General features: G+C 40.7%; 1 protein-coding gene across 2 annotated transcripts in view; it reads left to right on the top strand.

Annotated features, from left to right (window-relative positions):
- Positions 1–19190, top strand: part of FER (FER tyrosine kinase) — a 239241-nt gene extending 220051 nt beyond the window's left edge. For both annotated transcript variants that reach the window (XM_044275952.1, XM_044275953.1), the window contains 2 exons: positions 11680–11802; positions 15095–19190. In XM_044275952.1, the coding sequence (XP_044131887.1) occupies positions 11680–11802; positions 15095–15237 (266 nt within the window). In that variant the 3' untranslated portion in view covers positions 15238–19190. The remainder of the gene's footprint in view (positions 1–11679; positions 11803–15094) is intronic.
- The last annotated feature ends 5778 nt before the right edge of the window (positions 19191–24968 follow it).

Below are 24968 nucleotides of genomic sequence, written 5' to 3'. Positions count from 1 at the left end.
TAATTTGTAGGAAAATCCTAACCTACTCTAGATGAAGTAATGATGAGTTAAAGCTTGAAGCCATGAAGTATGAAATGGGGGGGGGGGGGGGGCGGAGTTTACTTTGATGTCAGCATTGACGTCGGACCCATTTACTTGTTTTCTTTTTTTTGGTAACTAGATAAAAGTAACGCCCATTACCTGTTGCATCTATTACTGCCCACTTTTATCATCATACACCTATTACAATAATGGGCGCTAGAATAGTAGTGCATAAACATTAGTAGGAACAGTCTATGTTAAATGGCATGGGAACTTGACCACACGGACTGGTGGCTGTGCTGGTGCCGAGACTGGCGGCTGTGGCTGAGACTGCTGGCACTGACTGGTGGCTGTGGCTGGTGGCCGAGATTGCTGGCTGTGGCTTGTTGCTGAGACTGCTGGTACTAAATGCTGGCTGCAGCTGAGACCGCTGGCCTTCACCGCTTGGTATTATATTTTTTGTGATGCAAGGTGATAAAAAAATCGGCCTTTTTGGCACATTTTTTTATTTAATTTTTTTACGGCGTTCACCAGACTGGTTGGATCACATACTATTTTTATACAGCAGGGTGTTACAGACACAGCGATGCCTAATATGTGCATTTGTTTTTATTTTAGTTTACAGAATAAAATGTTTTTGTTTCCATTTTCTGAAAGCCATATTTTTTATTTTTTGGACGATTGGCTTATGTAGGGGCAAATTTTTTGTGGGATGAGGTCATTGTTCAATTGGTGCTAATTTGGGATACATATGACTTTTTGATCACTTATTATAGCATTTTTTTGTAAAGTGCAGTGGGCAAAATTGCAGTTCCATCATAGTTTTTCTTTTTCTTTTATGGTGTTCACCATGCAGTAAAAGTAACGTGATCCTTTTATAGATCAGGTCCTTACGGAAGCGGCGATACCAGACATGTTCAGTGTTTTTTATTTTTTTACATTTTTAACCAATTGTGTAGATATAGGAATGTTTTTTTTATTGTATTTTTTATTTATTTATTTATTTATTCTTACATTTTTTGGACCTAGACCCACTTGGTTCTTGAAGATCCAGTGGATCTGATGTCTTACAATACACTGCGGTGTATTGAACTCTCACTGAGCCTGATCAGGCTCATGCTAAAGGCAGGAGCCTGATCAGGCTTAGGTATACCACAGCAAGCTGGATGCCTGTGAAGGTGTCCGGTTGCCATGGTAACCATCGGAACGCTGCCACAGTGCAGGGGCCCGATGGGGGAGAGAGGGAGCTCCCTCCCTCAGTTTACCCTTCAAGCATCGTCTGCTGCAACAGCAGAGAAGCGGCCCGATGGTTAGCCCCTCCATACAGCGGTCCCGAAGGGGTTAAACGTAGATTACAGCTAACACTCTACCCCGCTGCCGCTCTGCCATCCTTCCTAAAAAGGGGGGGGTGCTGCGCGCTCTGCATCTTGAAGGGGGGGTGGGGGTGTTGTGTGCGAGGGGGGAGGTAGGGGGCAATAAACCTTCAAGCATCTGGCCCGATGGTTAGCCCCTCCATACAGCGGTCCCTAAGGACCACTGCATGGAAGGGGTTAAATGGACGACATTTGTACCAGCACCGATTGCTGCTGTTTCAAGCAGAGTGTTAGCTGTACATTACAGCTAACACTCTGCCCGCTGCTGCTCTGCCATCCTGAGGAGGGGGGGGGGGGTGCGGTGCCATCTTGAAGGGGGTTGGGGGGGTTGTGTGCGGGAGGGGGGTATTAACCCTTCAAGCATCGGGACGCTGCCAGAGCAGTGGCCTGATGGTTAGCCCCTCCAGCACCGATGTCGGCCGTTTCAAGCACAGTGTTAGCTGGTTATTACAGGAGTGAACGGCGGCAGGGGAGCTGTGGCCTCGGAGGTATCTATGGGCAGTCAGGCTGCAGGGAAACTTGTGTGGAGCGCGGTTTCCTGATTGGACACCGCACATGCCCAGTGCAAAACTGGTGACACACACACGGACACAGTGCACTCACACAGGGATTTTTTTTATTATAGATTCTTTATTTTTTGGAAACTGACTGCCCAAATAAATGTCATATTGAGTAAGATCTTTTGTCTTACATATGGGGACATGTCCCCATTTTCACCCAGACAGCCCCCCTGATATGAGCATCGGAGCATTTCATGCTCCAATGCTCTCCTTTGCACTGCGGTGAATATCGCAGGGCAAAGGCTTTTTCTTGAGATTCAGTGACCTACAGGGCTCTGCATGGATAAAGCTAGGAGGAGGCTTCTGCCTAGCAGTGAACCAGGTGATGTCACCGGTACTGACGCTGGGTTCACACCTGAGCGTAGGAACGCGCTGTAAAACGCTCATGTGTGAACCTAGCCTAATGGGCAGGCTTTATCGCTGCCCTAGCCTGTAAAGCCCGCCCATCAGTACTTCGACGTCATTGGGAACACTGCTATGCGGAAGCCTCTTAAACAAACAGCCCTTGCTCTCTGCGATACATCGTAGGGCAAGGTAGAGCATCGGAGCATAAAATGTTCCCATGCTCACATCAGGGGGGGCTGGAGGGGTAAAATGGGGATATATCAGAGTTCAGCTCTGAACCCAGACAACCCCTTTAACTGATGTTGAATAGATCCCTGTCCAAACTATTAAACTAGCTGCTAGAACTCACCTGTTAAATCATACTCCAACGGCGATGCTCCGTTGGTCCCTGTTGATTTTGCCGACTTGTTTAATTGTATATATTTTTATGGCGTTTGTTTTTTTACACACTCTTTCATGTGAAATTCTAAAGACTTCAGACAGCTCTGTAACCTTGTAGGGAAACCTTCACAGTGCAAAATAATGAATTCAGTTCAGAGCAATTAGTGTTGAAATCAACTTAATTTTGTTTCATTCCTCTTTGATGAGTTCCCCTCTGTTTCTAATTTCTGCTTAATCCACCTACTTTCTATACAATCTGCATAATCAGGTGAAGTTGCTGAAAAAATGAATCGCACCCATACAAATCATGCCAGGTGCAATCATGGGCAGCACACTCAACAATCTCTCAGGAAAGATTATTCATTCTCTCCACTGCTTTATTTTTGCAAATAATAAAGATGGCCAGACCTAATGACTATCACTTGACAATGCTCTTCTGTTTAAACTGATCTGATGAGCTCCAGCTCTAGGCATTCCACTCCAGCTCATTAGTGTGAGCATTTTAAAAACCCATTCTGGCATTGAGGTTCAGAAACGTGACTTAGAGGGAACGTCTTACTGGGTAAGGAGTTAAATACTTGAGCTATTCGTTCATTCAAAGTCATGCAAACATCTGTATACGTTTATTTTTCATAAGTCACAGCTATAAGGCTAGCCTTCTCCAGCAGGCTGTTTCGGCGGGTGAACAGCCTGCCGGATCCGTGCTGCCGCTAGTGCATGCGTGCCGCTGGAGGTCCGCTCTGGCCCCATTGACTATAATGGGGCCTGGCAGGAGTTATGGCGGCAGTACGGCAAACATGCCGGAATAAAACTACGACATGTACTACGAAACTAGCCTAAGTATTTGTAATGCTCAGCAACTTTGTAGAGTATTTATATAGAAGGAAATATAGGAGGTCCTTTAATAAGACCGGCGTTTTAGACACCAGTCTTAATGACACCTATATCTGGCAGTGGAGCCGTCAAAGTTAGAGGCACAGGCCTTTCCATAACTTCAGCGCATCCAGCGCCAGTTTTAAATGTAAGACAGCTTCCTTGCTGGATTGCATTTAGACAGTTTTCTGCGCCTATGCCCTTATTCATACATTAGTGTTTTGGTCAGTGCTTTCCATCAGTGATTGTGAGCCAAAACCAGGAGTGGAGCCTCCACAGACATAAGGTATAATAGAAATCACTGATCGAACACTGGTGTGTGAACGAGGCATAAAACAGGCGTAGAAAATGATAAATGAGACAGGCCCCTTCCCCACCCACTTTTTTTTTATTTTTTATAGACCTCGCTCAAGTCGGGAAAAGTAACAACCTGCGGTGCAACTAATCATTGCACCACAATCTGCATCAGAAATACGGCTAATTTGCAGTGGATATAAGGCTGAGTTCACACCAGCGTTCAGCCTTTCCGTTCTCCTGCTCCGTTATAGGAGCAGGAGAACGGAAAGGACGGATTGGGCACATAACTGAGACGAGCGGAGCCTACGGACCCCATAGACTATAATGGGGTCCGTTAGGTTTACGCTCAGAAAATGATTTTGGAGCGGAGACAAAAGTCCTGCATGCATGCTGATGTGAACGAGGCCTAAGAAGTTTACACACCCCTGTTAAAATGTCAGGTCTCTGTGATGTAAAAAAAAAATTAGACAAAGATAAATAATTTCAGAACTTTTTCCACCTTTAATGTGACCTATAAACTGTACCACTCAATTGAAGAACAAACTGAAATCTTTTAGGTGGAGGGAAGAAAACAAAAAAACAAAAAATAATGTGGTTGCATAAGTGTGCACACCCTCTGATAACTGGGGATCATGTTAAATAGGAGTCAGCATACACCTGCCATCATTTAAAGTGCCTCTGATTAACCCCAAATAAAGTTCAGCTGCTCTAGTTGGTCTTTCCTGAAATTTTCTTAGTCGCATCCCACAGCAAAAGCCATCGTCCACAGAGAGCTTCCAAAGCATCAGAGGAATCTCACTGTTAAAAGGAATCAGTCAGGAGAAGGGTACAAAAGAATTTCCAAGGCATTAGATAACCATGGAACACAGTGAAGACAGTCATCATCAAGTGGAGAAAATATAGCACAACAGTGACATTACCAAGAACTGGACGTCCCCCCCAAAATTGATGAAAAGACGAGAAGAAAACTGGTCTTGGAGGCTACCAAGAGTCCTACAGCAACAGTAAAAGAGCTGCAGAAATATCTGGCAAGTAATGGCTGTGTGGTACATGTGACAACAATCTCCCATATTCTTCATATGTCTGGGCTATAGGGTAGAGTAGAGGCATATGTCTGGGCTATAGGGTAAAGTGGAAAGATGAAAGCCTTTTTCTTACAAAGAAAAACATCCAAGCCAGGCTACATTTTGCAGAAACACATCTGAAGTCTCCCAAAAGCACGTGGGAAAAGGTGTTATGGTCTGATGAAACCAAGGTTGAACTTTTTGGCCATAATTCCAAAAGATATGTTTGGCGCAAAAACAACACTGCACATCACCAAAAGAACACCATACCCACAGTGAAGCATGGTGGTGGTGGCAGCATGTTTTGGGGCTGTTTTTCTTCAGCTGGAACTGGGGCCTTAGTTAAGCTAGATGGAATTATGAATAGTTCCAGATACCAGTCAATATTGGCACAAAACCTTCAGGCTTCTGCTAGAAAGCTGAACATGAAGAGGAACTTCATCTTTCAGCATGACAACGACCCAAAGCATACATCCAAATCAACAAAGGAATGGCTTCACCAGAAGAAGATTCAAGTTTTGGAATGGTCCAGTCAGAGCCCAGACCTGAATCTGATGGGGTGATTTGAAGAGGGCTGTGCACAATCTGACCGATTTGGAGTGTTTTTGCAAAGTAGAGTGGGCAAATCTTGCCAAGTTAAAATGTGCCATGCTGATAGACTCATACCCAAAAAGACTGAGTGCTGTAATAAAATAAAAAGGTGCTTCAACAAAGTATTAGTTTAAGGGTGTGCACACTTATGCAACCATATATATATATATATATATATATATTATTATTTTTTTTCTTCCCTCTACCTAAAAGATTTCAGTTTGTTTTTCAATTGAGTTGTACAGTTTATAGGTCACATTAAAGGTGTAAACAGTTCTGAAATGATTGATCTTTGTCTCATTTTTTTACATCACAGAAACCTGTCATTTTAACAGGGGTGTGTAGACTTTTTATATCCACTAGGTGTTTTTCTGGAAAATAAATTACCCCCATTAGTGTTGGTTAGGGCTCATGCGCACGGCCGTTTTTCGGCCATGCCCATATTGCGGCCCGTAATTGGGTCCGCAATCCGGAAGGTCGTGGCGGCACTGAAGCACTACGGAATACTTCCGTGGGGTTTCTGTTGTATTTTTTTGCGGTGCAGACGCATCACAGACCCATTCAAGATGAATGGGTCTGGATCCGTTGCGGCAGCTGCACATACTGTGCCCATGCATTGGGGACCGCAAATTGTGGCCCCTAATGCATTGAACAGCCAAACAACGGCTGTGTGAATAAGCCCTTAGAAAGAAGCTCTTTGCTGTATGAAAAACCATTGTACGTTTTCAAAAAGTTCAGTTTTTTTTTCTCAAAAAGTGTTTTTTGTAGCTCAGCTTTCTCGTCTTGAGAAACTTAATTGCAGTTAACATATATACCAAAGAAGTGACTTCAAGGAAAAGTGTTAAATTACAGCATGCCAAAGCTTGAAGTGAGTGGGGGAGCAGACAAGAAAACAAATGTTACCTCCAACTGCACATTGAATGGGCTTAATTATTGCCTATTAAACTTAAAAACTAATTTAGCGCAGCTAGAAAAGATAGTTAAAGTACACACTGGGCACACTGACGTCAAGGCAGTTAACACTTTGTTGCTGTACTGTAATATTCACAAAATAGCTTCAGAATGTAACATGGTTTAGAATATTCAATAAGCCTGGTCTTTCAACGGTTGTACCCCATTGTAATATACGATAGCATGGCTTTGTCTAGACACAAAACTCTTTTTACTTATTGAGTGTAATAGACTGTGGAGTTTAAATATACAGCAAGGGGTCATGCACACTACCGTATGCCCTCCGAGACATACAGTCCGTGAGCGGGCCATTTGTCCCGGAGCGGCATACATTGTTTGCAGGAGCGCACAGCATCATAGGTTACTATGATGCTGTGCGCATCGGGCCGCCCGCGGGGCTATTGTCCTGTACTGTCATAATATCATATGAGTGCGAGACAGTAGTCCCGTGGGCGGTTCGATGCTCACAGCATCATAGTAACTTATGATGCTGTGCGCACGATGTATGCCGTGCCGGGACGTATGGCGCGCTCACGGACCGTATGTCTTGGAGGGCATACGGTCGTGTGCATGAGCCCTAAGTATAACCTTATGTATCCCGTTGGCTACTGAAGCAAGGGGTAGATTAGCAGCACCCTTAGGTTAGATTCACATCGGCGGTGCCGTACAGATGGTCTGTTCCAGTACAGGAAGAGAAAAACTGGGGCATGAAATCCAGCATATGCCTGACACCAATGGCACTGGGCTGTAACAGGATTCGTCCAGTTTCTGTTATGGATTTCGGCATTCTGACAGACAAAATGCCAAGGCATGAAGCTTTTTTGTTGTTGTATTTTTTGCCTGAATCTTCAAAGAAAGCTCCTACTAGAATCTCCGAAGGGATTGTTAACCTAGATAATTTACCTGTTACAGTCCCTACATTATGGTATAATTAGCTATGAGATGGAGACCCTGGAAAAATAAGAAGTTCACTCGATTATACTGAAATTGGAAACGTACTTTTGTGATTTTAGGTTATACAGTCCACATAAAAGAAATTCAATAGATGTGAAAGACTTTTTTTTTCTTTTCTTTTTTTTTTACTGATTTGTTCTTTTATATAATTTATTCTGTTTACACGCACTCTAGAAGCTGACATCTGTTTAGCGGTACTCTGTTGTCAGACATGTAACAGCTTAGTTGTAGGAGGGGGAAACCTCATAAATCTGTAAATCACAACTCGATTAAATTAAAAAGTTTAGTGCTCCCAACATTTTATCTAAATATTAAGCGAGAAATATGGTAAAATGTTAACTCCTTCACAACCACACACAGTTTAGGTCCACAGTCACTAGCTACACCTTTTAGCATCTCTGTAGTAGAAGCAGCAATGCTATTCATTGAGCGCTCCAGTTCTTAGAATAGCCAAGGCCCATGACCACAATATGATAAAAAGGGGCTTCAATCAGGTCACAGAGTTTACCTTAAAGGGCTTATCCAGGAAAATATATTTATGAAATTCTCAGGATAGGTGTGACACCCAGGACCCCCACCGATCAGCTGTAATATATATATATATATATATATATATATATATATATATATATAAAAAATGCTCTTACTGACATATTCCGCAGTGCTTTACAGACTTTAGCAGCAAGCTGTCCTCAATGGGGCTCACAATCTAAGTTCCCTCTTATTAGGTCTTTGGAGTGTGGGGGGAAACCGGAGTACCTGAAGAAAACCCACACAAACACGGGGAGAACATGCAAACTCCATGCAGATGTTGTCCTTGGTTGATTTGAACCTAGGACCCCAGCGCTGCACTGCACCAGTGCTAACCATTGATCCACCGTGCTGCCTTGTTAGAAGAGGCCTTGAGTGCCGCAGTCTCTTCCTAGGCCAGTGACATCACTGTACATTCGTCACATGGCCTAGTTGCAGCTCAGACCCATTCAAATCAATGGGGCTGAGCTGCAATACCAGGCATTTGCACTATAAGATGTATGGGGCTGTCCTTGGAAATTTGCCAGGAGCCTGCATTACTCACTAGAGTGTCGGCAAGTGCAATGGCTACCTGAAATCTGATCTGCTGGGGTACCGGGACTTGGACCCCCGCTGATGTGATAATTACCTATCCTGAGGATAAACCATCATTATCTTTTTCCGGGATAACTCCTTTAAAGGGGCTGTCTGAGTGAAATAAAAACTGGGGCGGCAGGTGTAAATGTGATAAAATAACAAAAGAAGCAATGCTTACCACTTTTCTCCCCTTCTAGCATCATGCTTCGGTCCTCCCTACCGGTTGTTTGTTTTTCCGACTGCAGCTATAACATCCCATACACACCATACCCCTCTAAAGCCAATCATTGACTTCAGCAGTGACGTCCTCTGTACTGCTGAGATTAGTGATTGGCTGCATGGTGACTTGTGTGCATGAAATGTCACTGCTGCAGCCAGAAAAATTAATGGTGCAGGACCGGAGAACAGTGAAGAAAGTATGACTTCTTTTGTTATTTTAGGTGTTTTACAACTGCTAGACAAGTTTTTATTTGTCGGATAACCTCTTTAAGGGTCATAGAACAGCTGTATGGTCACACGTAACGTAAATGCTGCAGATTGACTGCAGTGGAAAGGCCTGCAGAAATTCTACATCATTTACAGTACAAGCAAAGTGGATGACATTTCAAAAATCTCATTAATTTGCTCCAGTTAAAGACATCAAGTAGTACAAACTGCCTTTCACTGCTGGTTTTCCATCTGCAGAGTGATGATTTATACATTGTAAAGGTTGAAAGCAGAGAAAGAACCTCCGCAATCTTGGCAGCATTGCAACACCAAAAGCAGCCCGTTTATGGTGGTTTTTGCATCTGTAGATTTCAGCCAGATATGTCTGTACCCTTAAACTACCCTAGGAGCATCTTTTATTGGCCAGTCCTCGTATTAAGTCTTGTCACCATCCACAAAAAATGTATTGGTGCCATGATATGCTGGTAATTTACCAAATTTCCCCCTTTGTTTTTGATACAGTATATTAGATTGTAAGCTCCACTGGGATTTATGGTAACTAATATAGTACTTTTAAAACATGCAAGACAAATTCAATGTAAATTGCAAAATAATCCCATCCATACCCCAGTTATCTTTAGGAAGTGCCTCTGGCCTGGAAAGTGTTTATTTTTCCATTATTTGTGGTTTTCAGTTGTTCGGGATCTTTATTTCCTTTCTATAGATACATTAGATGCAGTATAGTACTGTATCACCAAAAGAAATTAGCAGCACAGCTGGAGTCCGGGGATAATGTTCTGCGCTCACAATACTGGAAATCTGTATCAAGTTTAATGTGAAAAACCCTGCAGAAGTCCCAAAGGCTGAAAACTTTCTATGCAGTTAAAGCAGGATGTTCTAGCATGTTCATGTTTGCTGGTTTCACTTTATTTTTCCATATGCAAGCAAATACACAGTTATTCCCATTATTATGACCACCAGCTAATATCCAGAGTAGCCGCCGTGTGCAGCTAGACGGGCTGGGGGTGACTCAATAAGGTCCTGGTAGGTTGTCACAGGTATATGGAGCCATGATGACTGCAGTGCATCCCACAGCTACTGGAGGGGTGTGTGGGAGGATCCCTAGAGTGAGCATGACAATTGAGGTGGTCTCACAGATGGTCAATTAGGTTCTGGGGAATTAGCTAGTCAGGGTAGTACTTGGAACCCTTGTTCATGCTCTTCCAACCAATGTTGGACATTTCTAGCTATGTGACATGTCTCATTGTCTTGCTGGAAGACAATCATCATGAATGGGTGTACGTGATCTGCAAGGATGGGTTCATACCAATTCAGACATGCCTGTGCAGAGCAATTTGGTAGTGGTAGGGTCAAGATAGAATATGGAGAGATTGAAACAATTGCTAGACACACAAATCTATCTAAACCAATATCCTCCTTCTACTCAGTACTCATATCCCAACTGGCTTCTCTGCTGACCAAAGCATTGGCAAACTGGCAAAAGGATATCCCTAGAATAGAAGACAGGCATGGAAGGAAGCTCAAGTATAACTGGAGGAGTACAGTCATAAGTTCTATGGATCGGTTAATACAGGTGATGTGGTTGCACAGAGTCTATTTGACTCCGGTCAGGCTGGAACTAATGCGTCAACTTAATAGTTCTGTATGTTCTAGATGTTATAGAGCTACTGCCACTGTAATGCACAGGATCTGGGAATGTCTTAAATTTACAGGATTCTGGTCAGCAATTCATGAGTTTTTTAACTTGAAACTTGGGATGGCGGTATGCTCCCCTGAAAATAGCCTGTTAGGACTTGTGGATGATCTGTTGCAAACCAAATACGCTAAAAACGATATCGACTACTAATGTTCTATGCTAGGAAGTCTGTCCTATTCAATTGGAAGCCCCTGAAAGCCTCCTCAATCCAACATTGGATGCAATTTATAGATGAAGCCTTACCAATGTATAAATGACATATTTGGCTACAAATAATCCTGAGAGATTTGACAAAATATGGGGACTGTGGTTGACTGCTAGAACATCGGTGGTCTAAAGAAATGCGGGAACCGCCTGGCGGCACTGCAGGGGGTATATGAGAGAGTGAATAATATTAAATCGTATAAGATTATTATGAAGCAACGGCGAAAAGGCATTCCTGAAGGAATCGCACTGCCAGACTTTTATGACCTTTGTTTAATGTACCAAACCATTGCCAGCATGTTTCACAAAAAAAAAAGATGGTTTCATACACAAATCGGGTGAGGGCCTCCGTTGACCTGAAAGCCAATAATCATACCTTTTTACAACTCTGATAAATCTCCCCTTTTACCCATGACAGCAATGAGGAATGTGTGAGCAGACAGCCTATCACACACCTTATATACCCACCAAGCCAGCTCACCATACGTGATGGGGCACAATGTCATTTACTTACTGTGGTTTCAGGGTGTTTCAGAGAAAACAAATTTAATTCTTCTTGAAAATGGTCCTGACAAATAGGAATTGACTATATAACAGGGAAAGTTATATAAATATTAGGAGTTACGTGGAGGAATCTTTTTAGGGGACATTGACTTAGTATTAGGTGGAGGCAGATGTAGTTTTTCTTTTATGCATTTTGGTAATGTATTTTTTATTTTCACTATGATGTAAGCATATGGAGAGAAGGGCAGGGAACTAATTGCCTCACTGATAGTGTTACCTTTCAAAATCTGATCTACAATTTCTTACTACAGGACGATATAGTTCTGAAAGTGACGTGTGGAGCTTTGGCATTCTTCTATGGGAAACGTTCAGCTTGGGAGTGTGTCCTTATCCAGGAATGACCAATCAGCAAGCCCGGGAACAAGTAGAAAAAGGTAAAATACCGTACAGTCAGTTTCACCGTGGCCCACTGCTCGCTATTGTACAGATGTAGCAGGGTTAGCACTCAAGCGCCTCACTCAAATTTCTTAACTCATCGCGTTATCTTGAAACAAAAGCCATTGAAAAGCAATTGAAGGGGTTTGCTTAACTCATTTAGTTTAGATAACACATGTCATAAATCATGAGTGTTAACTCTACTACATCTGTACTTCACACAGCGGATTTCTGAATGCAGATTTCACCACATAGTGTATCTTGTAATGTAATTCACATGGACTTCCCTTCCCATGTGATCTGCTTCCCCATGCTGTATGTTATAAATGGCACTTCTTGGCAGAAAAACCAAGGCAGATGACCACACACAAAATAGCCTCTCTGAATCATGTTAAAGGGATTGAGGGACATTTAAGCCCCACTCCTCCTGCTAAGCACCATCCCTTTCTCAGCACTTTGGAAAAGTGCAGAGAAGCTTAAAAAGTCACAAATTATATGATGCCATGATGTGGAAATTTTTACACGACAGTAGTGACATACAAATCTTTGGTAAATGTGTCATCAGAAAATGACCTATTGTTTAAATCAGGCATGCTCAACCTGCGGCCCTTCAGCTGTTGCAAAACTACAACTCCCAGCATGCCCAAACAGCCTACAGCTATTAGCCTACAGCAGGGCATTGTGGGAGTTGTAGTTTTACAACAGCTGGAGAGCCGCAGGTTCAGCATGCCTGGTTTAAATCACTTTTTTTATATTAACCATATTTGTTTAGAATCGCATGGTTTTAGCTTTGTTAAAAGTTCAACTTTGTTAAAGGTTGCCACAATATTTTTTTTCATTGATAGCTTACCTTTAGGATAGGTGGCGACTTCCATCTGCAAATCTACCAGTTGTCAAAATGAAGGGACCCCTTTACTTGCACAGTGTCCATTGGGATGAGCCTCATTTACAAGCCCAGCTGCACGAGCATTGTGGTGTTCTTTGTAGAGTCCTGCTTTTAAGGATCCATGACATTTGTCCTGCTGGCACTAGTGATGAACGAACTTGTGTTTTCAAGTTCGGCGTTCGGGTTATTTAAGAATTCCGTTATGGATTCAGCTACCATGGACCATAACAGAATTCTATGACTGCATGCACAGTGGAAGCCTATGAGAGGCATTCTGTATTGCATTCCGTCATAATAGAAGTCTGTTCTGTGCATGCCATCAGGAAGTGTGCCCGACCTCCACTGATGGATTGCAGGGTGGTCGTAACCATGGAAACGAGCAGAGTATAATGTGATGGGAAAATGAATCAACCCAGCAAAGGAGGCAATATGGATAATAACAATACATAAGTGCCTTGTATTAACTTCCTCTACATAATAAATGCAATTTGCTAAAGCCAGACAAACTCTAAATCAAACAGTACACAAAGGCGTTTTTAAATCAAACACAAGAACACCACCAAAGCATTGTATAAATTACACATAAAAAAAAAAGCAACTTAATCTCCAAAACATGTACAGTCGTAACTATTCAAAGCTGCTTCAACAAAACACTAGAGAGCGGATGCCAGCATACAACAAGCAGCAGCTAACATACCTACTGGCTCCACCAGGACTTGAGGCCCTGTAACCTCTCCTGACATGTCTTTTTAGCAGCTATTTGCATTGCCCTTGTAAAAACAATCATGGAACATATAGGCTACGTCTACACGACGGCATTTCTCCCACGACAATAAGTCGTGCGACAGGGCACAACTACACTGCAACATTTGTAGAGCAACATTTTCTTGCACTAATGTTGCGCGACAATTTTTATAATGGCAGTCTATGGTGTCACACTGAAACATGCTACGACTGCGACGCAACAGCATGTTGCAGTGCGACACCATAGAATGCCATTATAAAAATTGTCGCGCAACATTAGTGCAACAAAATGTTGCGCGACAAATGTTGTGTAGACGTAGCCTAATTCTTATGACGCTGTGTTGTACCATTGATTTATTATTCCTTCTAGAAGTTAGGAATGAATTAATATGAGTTTGCAATAATGGTCCTAATGGGTATTACCAGTTGGGAAGGGGGGGGGGGGTGACCCCGATAGTATCCAGATAGTGCTGCCAGTAACAGACTGTAAAGTTGCACAGCCCCAAATGGAAACCCATCTAGACCTTCGATGCACACTGCCAGCAATTGATTTGAACTGTTTATAAAGAATTGCACAGCACAGTCATAAGAATTGGTGATCCAGAATTTGTTATTACATGGGGAATGCAAGTAGTTGCTACAACAGACACGGAGAGGTCACAGGTCCAGTTTAAAGTGATTTAACAGATTAGAAAAAGAAAATGTAAATCAAAGAACAAATGGAAGACTGAAACAGTGCAGGAAGTGGTCTAGCTTGAGAGAGTCTACCAGTGCTCCAGAATTGACTGTTCCTTAGCTCATGTTAATATTCAGTAAAGATTATTTATGCATTGTATTGAAATTGTTATAAGGTTCCCCATTAAAGGCTTTGGACAATTTTGGGACAATTTTTTATTGCAATTTACTTATTTTGAGTTTATTGGTCTTTATTACATATTTTTCCTGTACAGCTATCGGTTTCTGTGTATTTGCAGAATAGTTGGCTGTTCCTTCACAATGAATCCCATCAGAGCACTCTCCTGACATCTGGATATTAAGCCCTCATCTGTGAACTCCTGACTGCTCATCAACACTCATTATATAGCTAAATTCTTATACGTTTGATGAAAATTGACCTATAATAAGTGCTTTATAAGCTGTCAGGAGTTCAGAGATGAGGGCTGCAGATCGAGCCATCAGAGCAGTTCTCTGAGGTGCTTCAGTATAAACGGAGAGCCTGCTCTTCTGCAAATAAACTTAAAGGGGTTGGCCGTTTTCCTATTTTGATATCCTATGCTCAGGATAAGTCATCAATATCAGATCTGTGCGGGTCCAACTCTTTTAGCTCAGGATATGTCATAAATATAGAAAACGGCAAATCCCTTTACAGGAAAAGCTGTTTTTATATAAAATAAAATAAAAAATTATTGTAAAATGATTTTAGTCCAAAATGAGTAAAATGAAATGCAAAAAAAAATTGCCCCAGATGGTGTCCATACTTTTAAGACCAATGTAAACACAGCAGAATCTGCCTCCACCTAATACTAAGTCAATGTGCTATTCAGTCTTTACTTTTGAAAACTGAGTTTTAGCAGGTTCATTTTTTGCATCATTAGTTTGCTATTTTCTACATACAACAATTACATGTACCTTTATTTTCTTGTTATTTACTTTACTTGCAGGTTATCGAATGTCTGTTCCACAGAAGTGCCCAGAGGAAATTTTTAAAATCATGCAGCGGTGTTGGGAATATAAGCCAGAAAATCGCCCAAAGTTCATTGAGATGCAGAAAGAACTTTCTTCAATCAAAAAGAAAATTACATAGTACCAAACCCACTGATGGACACTTACTTACCTTGTAGCATAGTAGTTCTGTTTGGCATATTTCTTAAACACACTGCATTTACCAAATACTGCCGTCATCTTGTCTAGTGAATCTGCATGTGCCTTCTTACTGAACAGCATCATGGACACCACCTGAAATCTAACACTTGTGCTCTGTATGTGCCATTAATGTAAAGGTGTGGTGCACAGACGCTATGCCTTCTCTTTGTATCTTTAGAGAGCTCAATCTTACGTTTCTTTATATCGTCCTATTGACACTGCGTAGAAGATAATGGAGTTTTCATTGTAGACAATGGCACACAATCGATTCTGAAACTTTTGACATTTACACTTTGTACTAAGTGCAGAAATATCACTTTCCGTCCATAGATACAGTGTATTTAGTTATCGTGGACCAAATGTTACCTTGAAAATCTGACTTATGTTTTTGAACTTTCTTTTCGTTTATTAACTCAAGCCCCTTGAAGACCTAAAAAATAAAATTCAGCAATATATAAAAGGAAATAGCATCTTTACCTGGAATATTAAAAAAAAAGCTACCTATTTATACATATAATATACAAGCCCTTAAAGGGGTTGTCCGGTTTCAGATGGAAACCAGATAAAACAGGAGATCGATCTACAATAAAGAAGTAATCATTACTTCCCTGGCAGGTACCGCACCTACACTCCTGTTCTCTGTTTACCCAACTGCAACAGTGATATCACTTTGATAACGTGATGGCTGCAGCCAGTTAATGGCCTCTTCGGTGTACCACTGAGGCCAGCGGTCAGTTGTTATCATGAGGACACCAAGTAAACAGATCCATTTTTAAGATTCTGTTCAGCAGTTATTAATTCTAATTGCTTCTTCTATGTTTTCCAAAAGTGACAATGGAAAGTACAGATATCAGTGATCCTATAGGATCGGATCCCATAGGGTTGCCAATTGTCAGCTCTTGAATGGAAATTGTTTAGCCATGTAGCATTTAAAGGCCATGCAAAGTTAGGAAAACATTGGTGATGATATTTTTCATTCTAGTTTGTAATCCACAGAATGTTTTCTTTTAATGGAGGAATGGCCTGTAGTGTCACTTTTCAGCCACATAAATGTATTGTTAGATGTAGAGTACTGCCAGGGGTCAACAAAAGCTCTTAGATGATTTTAAGACTTTACACCTCAGGAAAACATGGTTTAGGTTGGTGATCCGGGAAGGGGGGGGGGGGGGGGGGGAGTTTGTCTTCTACTTTTTTTTTATTTAACCATACATTAAATGGAATGTGTTATCACAAAAATAACCTGTTCAAATAACTTTTATGCTAAACACATTTTTTAAGAATCGTTTTTGTTAATTTTAATGTTCCATGTCATTTATATATTTTTTTTTTTAAATCCAAAAATCCTGCAATTTTCACATTGGTTTCTAAGCCTAACAATAGACTGAAATTGAAAGTGAGGGCGAGCACTCAACACCTGGAACCAGTTAGTGGTACATAAAATTATTTATTAAATCCCCATATAACAATATGACATAACATACAAATGGACCATATAAACTAAAATACAATAAAATACAATAAAGATGCCACTTAGAAAATGGTTAAATAATAACAGTCTCTTCTATTCAAGGCTGATAATGTAGCAAATGAGTAATACCGCTGTGTTACAGTGTCCCATGCGCATATAGCAATAGTCAATGGATTTAGCTGGCTTTTATGTGCTACTCCAATAACGGCCCAACAGTAGTGCAGATGGATTCAGTAATGTCCGCCACCACATATGAACAGGACTTGATATCCTTAGATGCCAATGATCTTATAAACATGCACCTTCCGTTGGTAAGCCTCACCGCATGAGGTTTGAACTGATAATGTTCCTACCTTCCTCTGGTTTCGAGGACGTCCCGCCGGACGTGTGCGGTGGATGGGCTGCGAGCGGCTGTTCCGGCGTCTCGCTCGTGGTGTCTGTGATCAGCTGTTCCCAGGTCTCGCGGGATTTCGGAAGTAGTATGTCCCTGGACTGCACAGCAATGATTAGAAATTCTGTACTTTGCGTCTCAGGGATCTTGCTTCTTCCGCTAGTTAAATTGTTTGCATGGCCATGCGTCTATTGCGGAGGTGCTTCTGATACAGGTGTATCATTCTCGTGTAGGTGATACATTCTCTTTAATGAATTGAGGGTCCCATTAATAATTTATTTGAACACGTTGCTTAGATTTCTGTAATGTCATGGGTTTATAGGAGATGTATAGCACAGCTGTCTAAAAGAACACTCCACTTTTACATTGATAACTGAACAAAAAAGTTGGGCAACTTTCTATGTAATGTCCTTTACTTATTTCAACTATAAGTTTATATATTTTTCCATTCACACCAAAAGTTAAAAAAAAATCATGCTGGGTTCTTTTTTTGTAATCTGAATGTGGTTTTTCTGTACTTTATAGATTCCTGTCATTTCCAGACCCAGAGAATTCAGCGTTTTCAGAATGTGCTTTCTGCATTAACTTGGGCCCAGCAGAATTTTACAAGATGTATCAAGCAGATCGTTTGCAGAGATAATTTAATTTTATACATACATTTAAAGGGGTTATCCCATCTGGATACCTATGAGACCTGCTCCAGTCTCCAGTCTCACTGTGAACGCGGAGCAGACTGGACATTTACTGATATTGGACAAACAAAAATAGAAGAGCCAGCTAATACAGTACAACTACAGTATTTGTACCCAACATATAAAAAATGTTCTTCTTTCCCTGCCATTTGTTATATAAGCTTTGACAGGTTATTCCAGTGGTGTACTCAGTCTTGCACAAACTATTTAGCAAACTATTTATTAATTCAGTATAGTTACCGGTCTATAAAAAGACAGTGGACAACGGCATCAACTAAAATGTGTGGTAACAGCGACAGTATTCTGGACCTGTTTAATTACACATCAAACGAATGAGAATAGAAGTGCTGGACAGAGGTTGACAACTTTTTGGATTTAATTAAACTAATTACTGCAATAGTCTCAGCCAAAAAACCGCTTTTTACACAGGCTGCATGAAGAATAACTTCCTCTGAAGGACAAACGGTATATGAAACACATCAAATTGTCACTGCCACCTGGCACGTCCATTGACGTTATTAATCATGCAGAAATAAGTAATTTGAGGACCTAAATAACAGGATCAACATAACTTACTTTCATGAGTCTTTACTGTTAAAATTTGCTTTGGTTTCTCTCCCTCTTTCCCTACTGCAATGCAAGGGGGTCCCATGTTTTCTGTTGCTTGATCAGTTGGTAAAATTATTTTACCCCATAATCTACGACTAGCTGTCGGAACAGAGTGTCTGTGCAACAAAGCCATAGGCACGTTGTGTGCTGTTATTTGGCCCTTTGTTATAGATATTTTTACATAAAAAGTGCTTTAAGGGGAGTGTACCACCATAATGCCTCAATTTTTTTATTCTGCCCTTTATTTCTCCATATATAACCAGAGCCATATTGAATTATAATGGGGCCCCATAGACTAATACAGGTGCCATGCCACAAATCTTTAGGCAGATAGCTACTGTAAGTTCACACTAAGGGGTGCAACAGATGTGATGCTTGACTCTTTGAATCAAGTTGACTTGAGGACCGTAGTAAATGTTTATTAGATGCATTTACAGTAGTTTGAAAATATAATATGAGCCAAGCAGTAAATGGAGCAATGCATGCTTCCACTCCTATGGAAGTGGAATGATGGAGGTAGCCAATTTGAGCGCTTGGCTACCCACATCATTCCCCAGTCTGAATGGAGAGGTAACGTGCATGCTCAGTCGCTGCTCCATCCAAACTCTTCCTCATTGCAGACATGATCGTGAGGGTTCCAGCCTCTATAACTAAGCAGTAAATTGAGCAATACATGCTTTTACTCCATTCGAAGTGGACTGTTCGAGGTAGTCAAGTTAAAGGAAATCTGTCACCAGGATAATCACTATTGAAGTAAAATCTTAGCCTAATAGCACTTAGTACCTTATTTCCAGATGTGCCTTTGTTTCAGCAATAGATGTTTTCAATCTTTTGAAAATCCAGTTTATTTGGTATGCAAATGAGCCAGTAAGGTGCCCAGATGGGAGTCATTCTTGCAGAAAGGAGCCCAGGCACGCCTTCTGCCCTCATGCTGGAAGCAGGAAAAAAGGGGGCAAAGTTATGGCTTGAATGTGATTTGGGAGGGGTGGATGGACACATTGTGGCAGGAGGCGTGCCTTGGCTCTTTCCTACAAGAATACCGCCCCTCTGGGCACCTTATTGGCTCGTTTGCATACCAAATAAACTGGATTTTCAGAAGATAGAAAACATCTATTGCTGAAACAAAGGCACATCTGGAAACGGGGAACTAAGTGCTATTAGGCTAAGACTTTAGTTCAATAGCGATTATCCTGGTGACAGATTTCCTTTAAGTGCTTGGCTACCTATGTCATTCCATAGTCCTTGGAGAGGTAACGTGCATGCTCAGTCACTGCTGCATCCAAACTCTTCCTCGTTGCGATCTTGATCGGTGGGGGTTCCAGCCTTTATTACCTTTCCGGTGGATGGGTGAAAAAATGTCAGTTGTCGGAAAACTTTAAATACATTCTAGAGTTCACTACACAGTGAAGGGACAAATTGCAGTATACATTGAATATAATAAAGAAAGTCCATGCAGATTATATTTAGCTCTTACTTTTATTGACAGGAAAGATAGAACATAATACGTAATGGAAACCCATTAATAGAAAAAACAAAGTAGACTCAAGAGTTAGCGTTAGGTTTCTGATGGGGACTGAAGATGATAGGATTGTGAGGGAATGGATTATTTACATTGCATATCAGCCAACCTGATGCTTTTAGTGCCTTTTAAACCTTCTGCCGTGTATTTCTGTAATATCACATATAATCATGAAAATAGAAAGAGATGGTTGTATTGGTAGGTGACCGAAGCAAAAACAGTGGTGGCAATAGTGTTTCCTGCCAGTTAAAAACATTTGAAGGACAGATTATGGAAAATTATGTATGTTCTTAATATGGTTCATTTGTAGCATATTTGTTAGTTTCCAAAATCCATCCCCAGGGCAGGCTTATTCTGAGCTGAGGCGGCATTATTATAACAGGAAGCTTGTATTGTGCTTATTTTAGCAAATTATGTTAAGTACTGTAATTAGATTGCCCTTGGCAATAACGTGGGACCTTTATTAGCTGTGCTAATGACTGTAAATCGGGATATTCAGTTGTATGCTATCCACCAGCAAGCAAAAACAAGCATTTACTATAAGCCTATCATTACTGTGTGCTGTAGTGTCGCTGTGCCATGGAATAAGGGTCTTATCTATAGAACTTTATTTAGGACTGTTGTGTATGCAGTTGTTAGGTACTACAAGCAGAGCTGTGTGCCATTAGGTGCCCCTATCAAACAACTAGAGCCTTATGTAGACTTATGTACGAACCCAATAATTTCTCCTTTTCTTCCTTGTATGCATAGCCAAAATCCTGTATATATATATATATAGTACATCTAGTCCATTGCTACTGAAACTTACATCTTTTTCATTCACAGAGATGCCCCAATGCAAAACCGGTAATAGGACCCTCATTTGCATTGTGTGCTTTATAATACCTTGTCTTATTTGGCAGAGGACGTTTGGGTCCTTAGGCACTAGTGCCCCTTGTATGTCTGCTCTCTATGTAATCCCTATAGCTAAGTGCCTGTTAATGTTCTTTTCAAAAAGTCCATGGATTAGCATTAGGGATGAGCGAATCGACTTCGGATGAAACATCCGAAGTAGATTCGCATAAGACTTTGTTTCAATACTGTACGGAGCGAGTGCTCCGTACAGTATTGGAATATATTGGCTCTGATGAGCCGAAGTTATTACTTTGCAAAGTCTTATGAGACTTTGCATAATAACTTCAGAAAAAAACATTTCCCGAACTGAGAGCTGTTGGCTGAACGATCTGTTGACACTTATTGAATGTGTATGGGCAGCTTAAGGGCTAACGCGTTAGTTGTCATTCGCTTTAGACAGAATTTGGCTAGTGGTTGAACAGCCGGTGAACAATCATTTCTTAGACACCGCCATACACATTTTAGTCCATATTGGCCAGTACAGTTGTTTACTGGCCATACATGTTCAATGAAACAGAGCAATTGGCAAAAAAATCTTTATGGGAACATTCTTCCAACGAACAATCTTTGTTTATTTTGAACAAAATATGTTAGTTCAAATATTGAATATTTTTTAGGCACTAATCGTTTGTCATTGATCGGCTAAATCGTTCCTTTTTGATTGTTTAGGTAGAAATCCTTTGTTTTGATCAAGTTTAGACTAACTTGTGTATAGGTAACTTTTTAGATGAGCTCACACTTAAGGCAGCGATACACATCCAGTATCCCGCAACTTCCTCATATATGTTTGGCGTGGTAGAACATGTATCTGTATTTCATAGGGAGAGATCCATTGCCAGAAACTTCAGGCAGCAGCTTATCTTTTGGTAGAACAAAAGGATCCAGGGAAAATACTCATCTTGTTCACTCCTTCTTTCCCCAGACAAATGATGTCAGGGTATAGAAGGATCGGACAAAAATGGGGAGTCAGGAGCTCCCCACACATATTAAACGGTTGTCTGAACCCACTGTTCTTACCAGGTTACGCTAACAAATACACTAATGGTATTGGGACCTTAAGCGTGTTCTTGTCTAAATGCTTTGTTGATCTTATCTATGAATTTCTGCCTGCCTTTCCTTTACTATCATTTTACCCTTTTTTTTTTCACAATTATCAATGGTGAATTAAAAAAAATCTACTCAGTTCTCCCAATGTAAAGCAGCAAGATTTGCCCTCCTTTAAACACAGACTCTGTGGGGGAAAAAAACAACAACTTTTTAACATTTCTTTTAGGTATTAGTCGACATAGATCATCCCTCACTGCTCCACAAAGTGTAGTTACGCCCTCATCCACAGGAGGCAGTATGTCGGCATGGAAGGTCCCCTGTGACTTTGTGCTATGGAATGCTTCTAGGGTAGAATGTCTCCATAATATGATGCCTGATTCAGAATCCAATAGAAAAGCTGTTATATTAGTTGGCACGTCAACATAAATTTCACAAAAGTTTAATTATTGATCTGAAGTTGTCAGGTTTAATTCCAGCTTGTGCAGCTTAATATATCGATATCTCTCTGAAGGAATACAAATGTAGAGTATGTACAACAGGTCAGAGATGGCCTAGAGCGTTTGACTTTTATAGATTACGCTGTAGTTAATTCTTATAGGCCATGCAATATATGAAGAATATTTTGCAGAAATTACATAATTTAATACGTTTTTATACCCAACAATATCATCCATAAATGTGTCCCATAGTGACACATAGGCCTTCAGTGATGTTTGCATTCCTATGGGACTGTGAATTCAAAAGGAGCAGCAATTTCTTTTTTATATTATCAGATATTTACTGAAACTTGATTTTTTGCTTTTTTTATTTTAGTGGTAAGAATGTTTTTATTTATAATTAGAGAATTTTGGTTATAGTATGGGGTACATAACACATTTAGACAATAAACATAAATTTTAAAAGGTATGTAACTTGTATCAATCATTATACCAGACCATCAGTTTTAGGACTCATGCACACGACCGTATGCCCTCCAAGACATACGGTCTGTGAGCGGGCTATATATCCCGGAGCGGCATACATTGTGCGCATAGGAGCGCACCACATCATAGGTTACTATGATGCTGTGCGCATCGGGCCACCCGCGGGGGTATTGTCCCGCACTCATAATATGATACGGAGGGCATATGGTCGTGTGCTTGAGCCCTTATTAGTAGGAACTTTTTCAATTTAACTTTGTTGTGTAGCATAACAAGTTTTTCCCCAGTGTATATATATATATATTTTTAAAAAAAATGCTTTGTACAAGATTAAAAAAGTAAAGTTTTAGCAAATTTGGATTGCTAAATTTGTTTTTTTATGGTAATTGTGAATTCATCTTCTTTTTATTCTCATTTAGGCTACTTTCACACTAGCGTTCGGGCGGATCCGTTCTGAACGGATCCGCTCATAATAATGCAGACGGAGGCTCCGTTCAGAACGGATCCGTCTGCATTATTTTTAGCATAGAACAGCTAAGTGTGAAAATAGCCTAGTACGGATCCGTCCAGACTTTCAATGTAAAGTCAATGGGGGACGGATCCGCTTGAAGATTGAGCCACATTGTGGCATCTTCAAACGGATCCGTCCCCATTGACTTACATTGAAAGTCTGGACGGATCCGCACGGATCCGCACGGCCAGGCGGACACCCGAACGCTGCAAGCAGCGTTCAGCTGTCCGCCTGTACGTGCGGAGGCGAGCGGAGCGGAGGCTGAACGCCGCCAGACTGATGCAGTCTGAGCGGATCCGCCTCCATTCAGACTGCATCAGGGCTGGACGGCTGCGTTCGGGTCCGCTCGTGAGCTCCTTCAAACGGAGCTCACGAGCGGACCAGCGAACGCTAGTGTGAAAGCAGCCTTTATCTGTGCCTTTTTGTTTCTGCTCTGAAAAAAAGTATATGCCTTTTAGTTTTTGAATAAAATGTTCTATTCTTACAAAATCATTAGATGGAATAATCCACACTGCCTCTTAAGGATAACAAGTACAACATTATCAACTTGGCGTATTGGAAACTGTTTGTCATTTCTAAAGACTGAGACCAAGTGATTGATACTTTTCTGTATTTTCTTTCAGATGTTGAGACTTTTTTTTTGCTGGTTTAACACTTTCAATTGCTGTCTGCATTTTCTTTTTATTTCCTTAAAGCGCATTAAGTGTAAAATGTTATATCATTCAAGTACTCCAAGGAAAAGGATATTTGAAATAAATTTATTTTCATCCTACAGTACATTTAGAAATTTGCCTCCTGAATTTACAAGTTTTAATTACATTTTGTCTTGGGTTATTTAGTAAGATTTCTGTGGAAAGTTTTTCTCTATTTGTCATGGTATGCCATTTTTCACCATCTGGCATACACATCAGTATATTATCTTACAGTTTTGTTTTATTTATTTTTTCCTTTTTTTATATTTTTTTACAATGCTCTTTGTTCTGTTTTAATTCTATAATTACCATATACAGTAGTATTCTGCTTAGGTTTTTTATTTTATCAGATTAAAATCTGACACAAATGTTTACAGTATTATAGCAGTAAGAAATGTATTGGTAACAATATGAACATCTATAGCAGGTGTTGGACAACTTGAAAGCATGGGCACAGCTTTTTCTGACTAGCATTACTGCTGTATAGGAATTTGGATTGTTAAATTGGCCATAACAAACCTATGTGGTTTGCTGTATACATTAGTTAACATGGATGTTTTAATAGGGACAATATCATGGCGTTAAATGTTTCTATAGTTCTTGAACCAAAATTGGTGCTTTTCTTACGTATTGGCTCGTAGTGAACAATAAACCTGCCAGTACTCAGGTGGTATGTTATAGACTTTTTTTCTGTTCAAATTGCAGTTTCTCTTGTGAAACAACACAAGACTAGATAGACAGCATCTTCGCCAGTTTTTTGCATTTTTTTAAATTAAGGTGGCACATAAAGTCAGTCCAATTTCTGAGTAAAGATGATTTCCGAAAAGTATACAGATCTTTCTTTTTTTATATTGTGCCAAAATAACTATTGTCTTTTATGTATGTTTAAAGCACCTTTTATACCTTTTTGTGAGGTCTTCTAGAATACT

Source organism: Bufo gargarizans, chromosome 1 (assembly GCF_014858855.1).
Source record: "Bufo gargarizans isolate SCDJY-AF-19 chromosome 1, ASM1485885v1, whole genome shotgun sequence".
NCBI classification, from domain to species: Eukaryota; Metazoa; Chordata; class Amphibia; order Anura; family Bufonidae; genus Bufo; species Bufo gargarizans.
The sequence above is the reverse complement of the archived record's forward strand: the minus strand, read 5'-3'. Positions and strand labels throughout refer to the sequence as shown.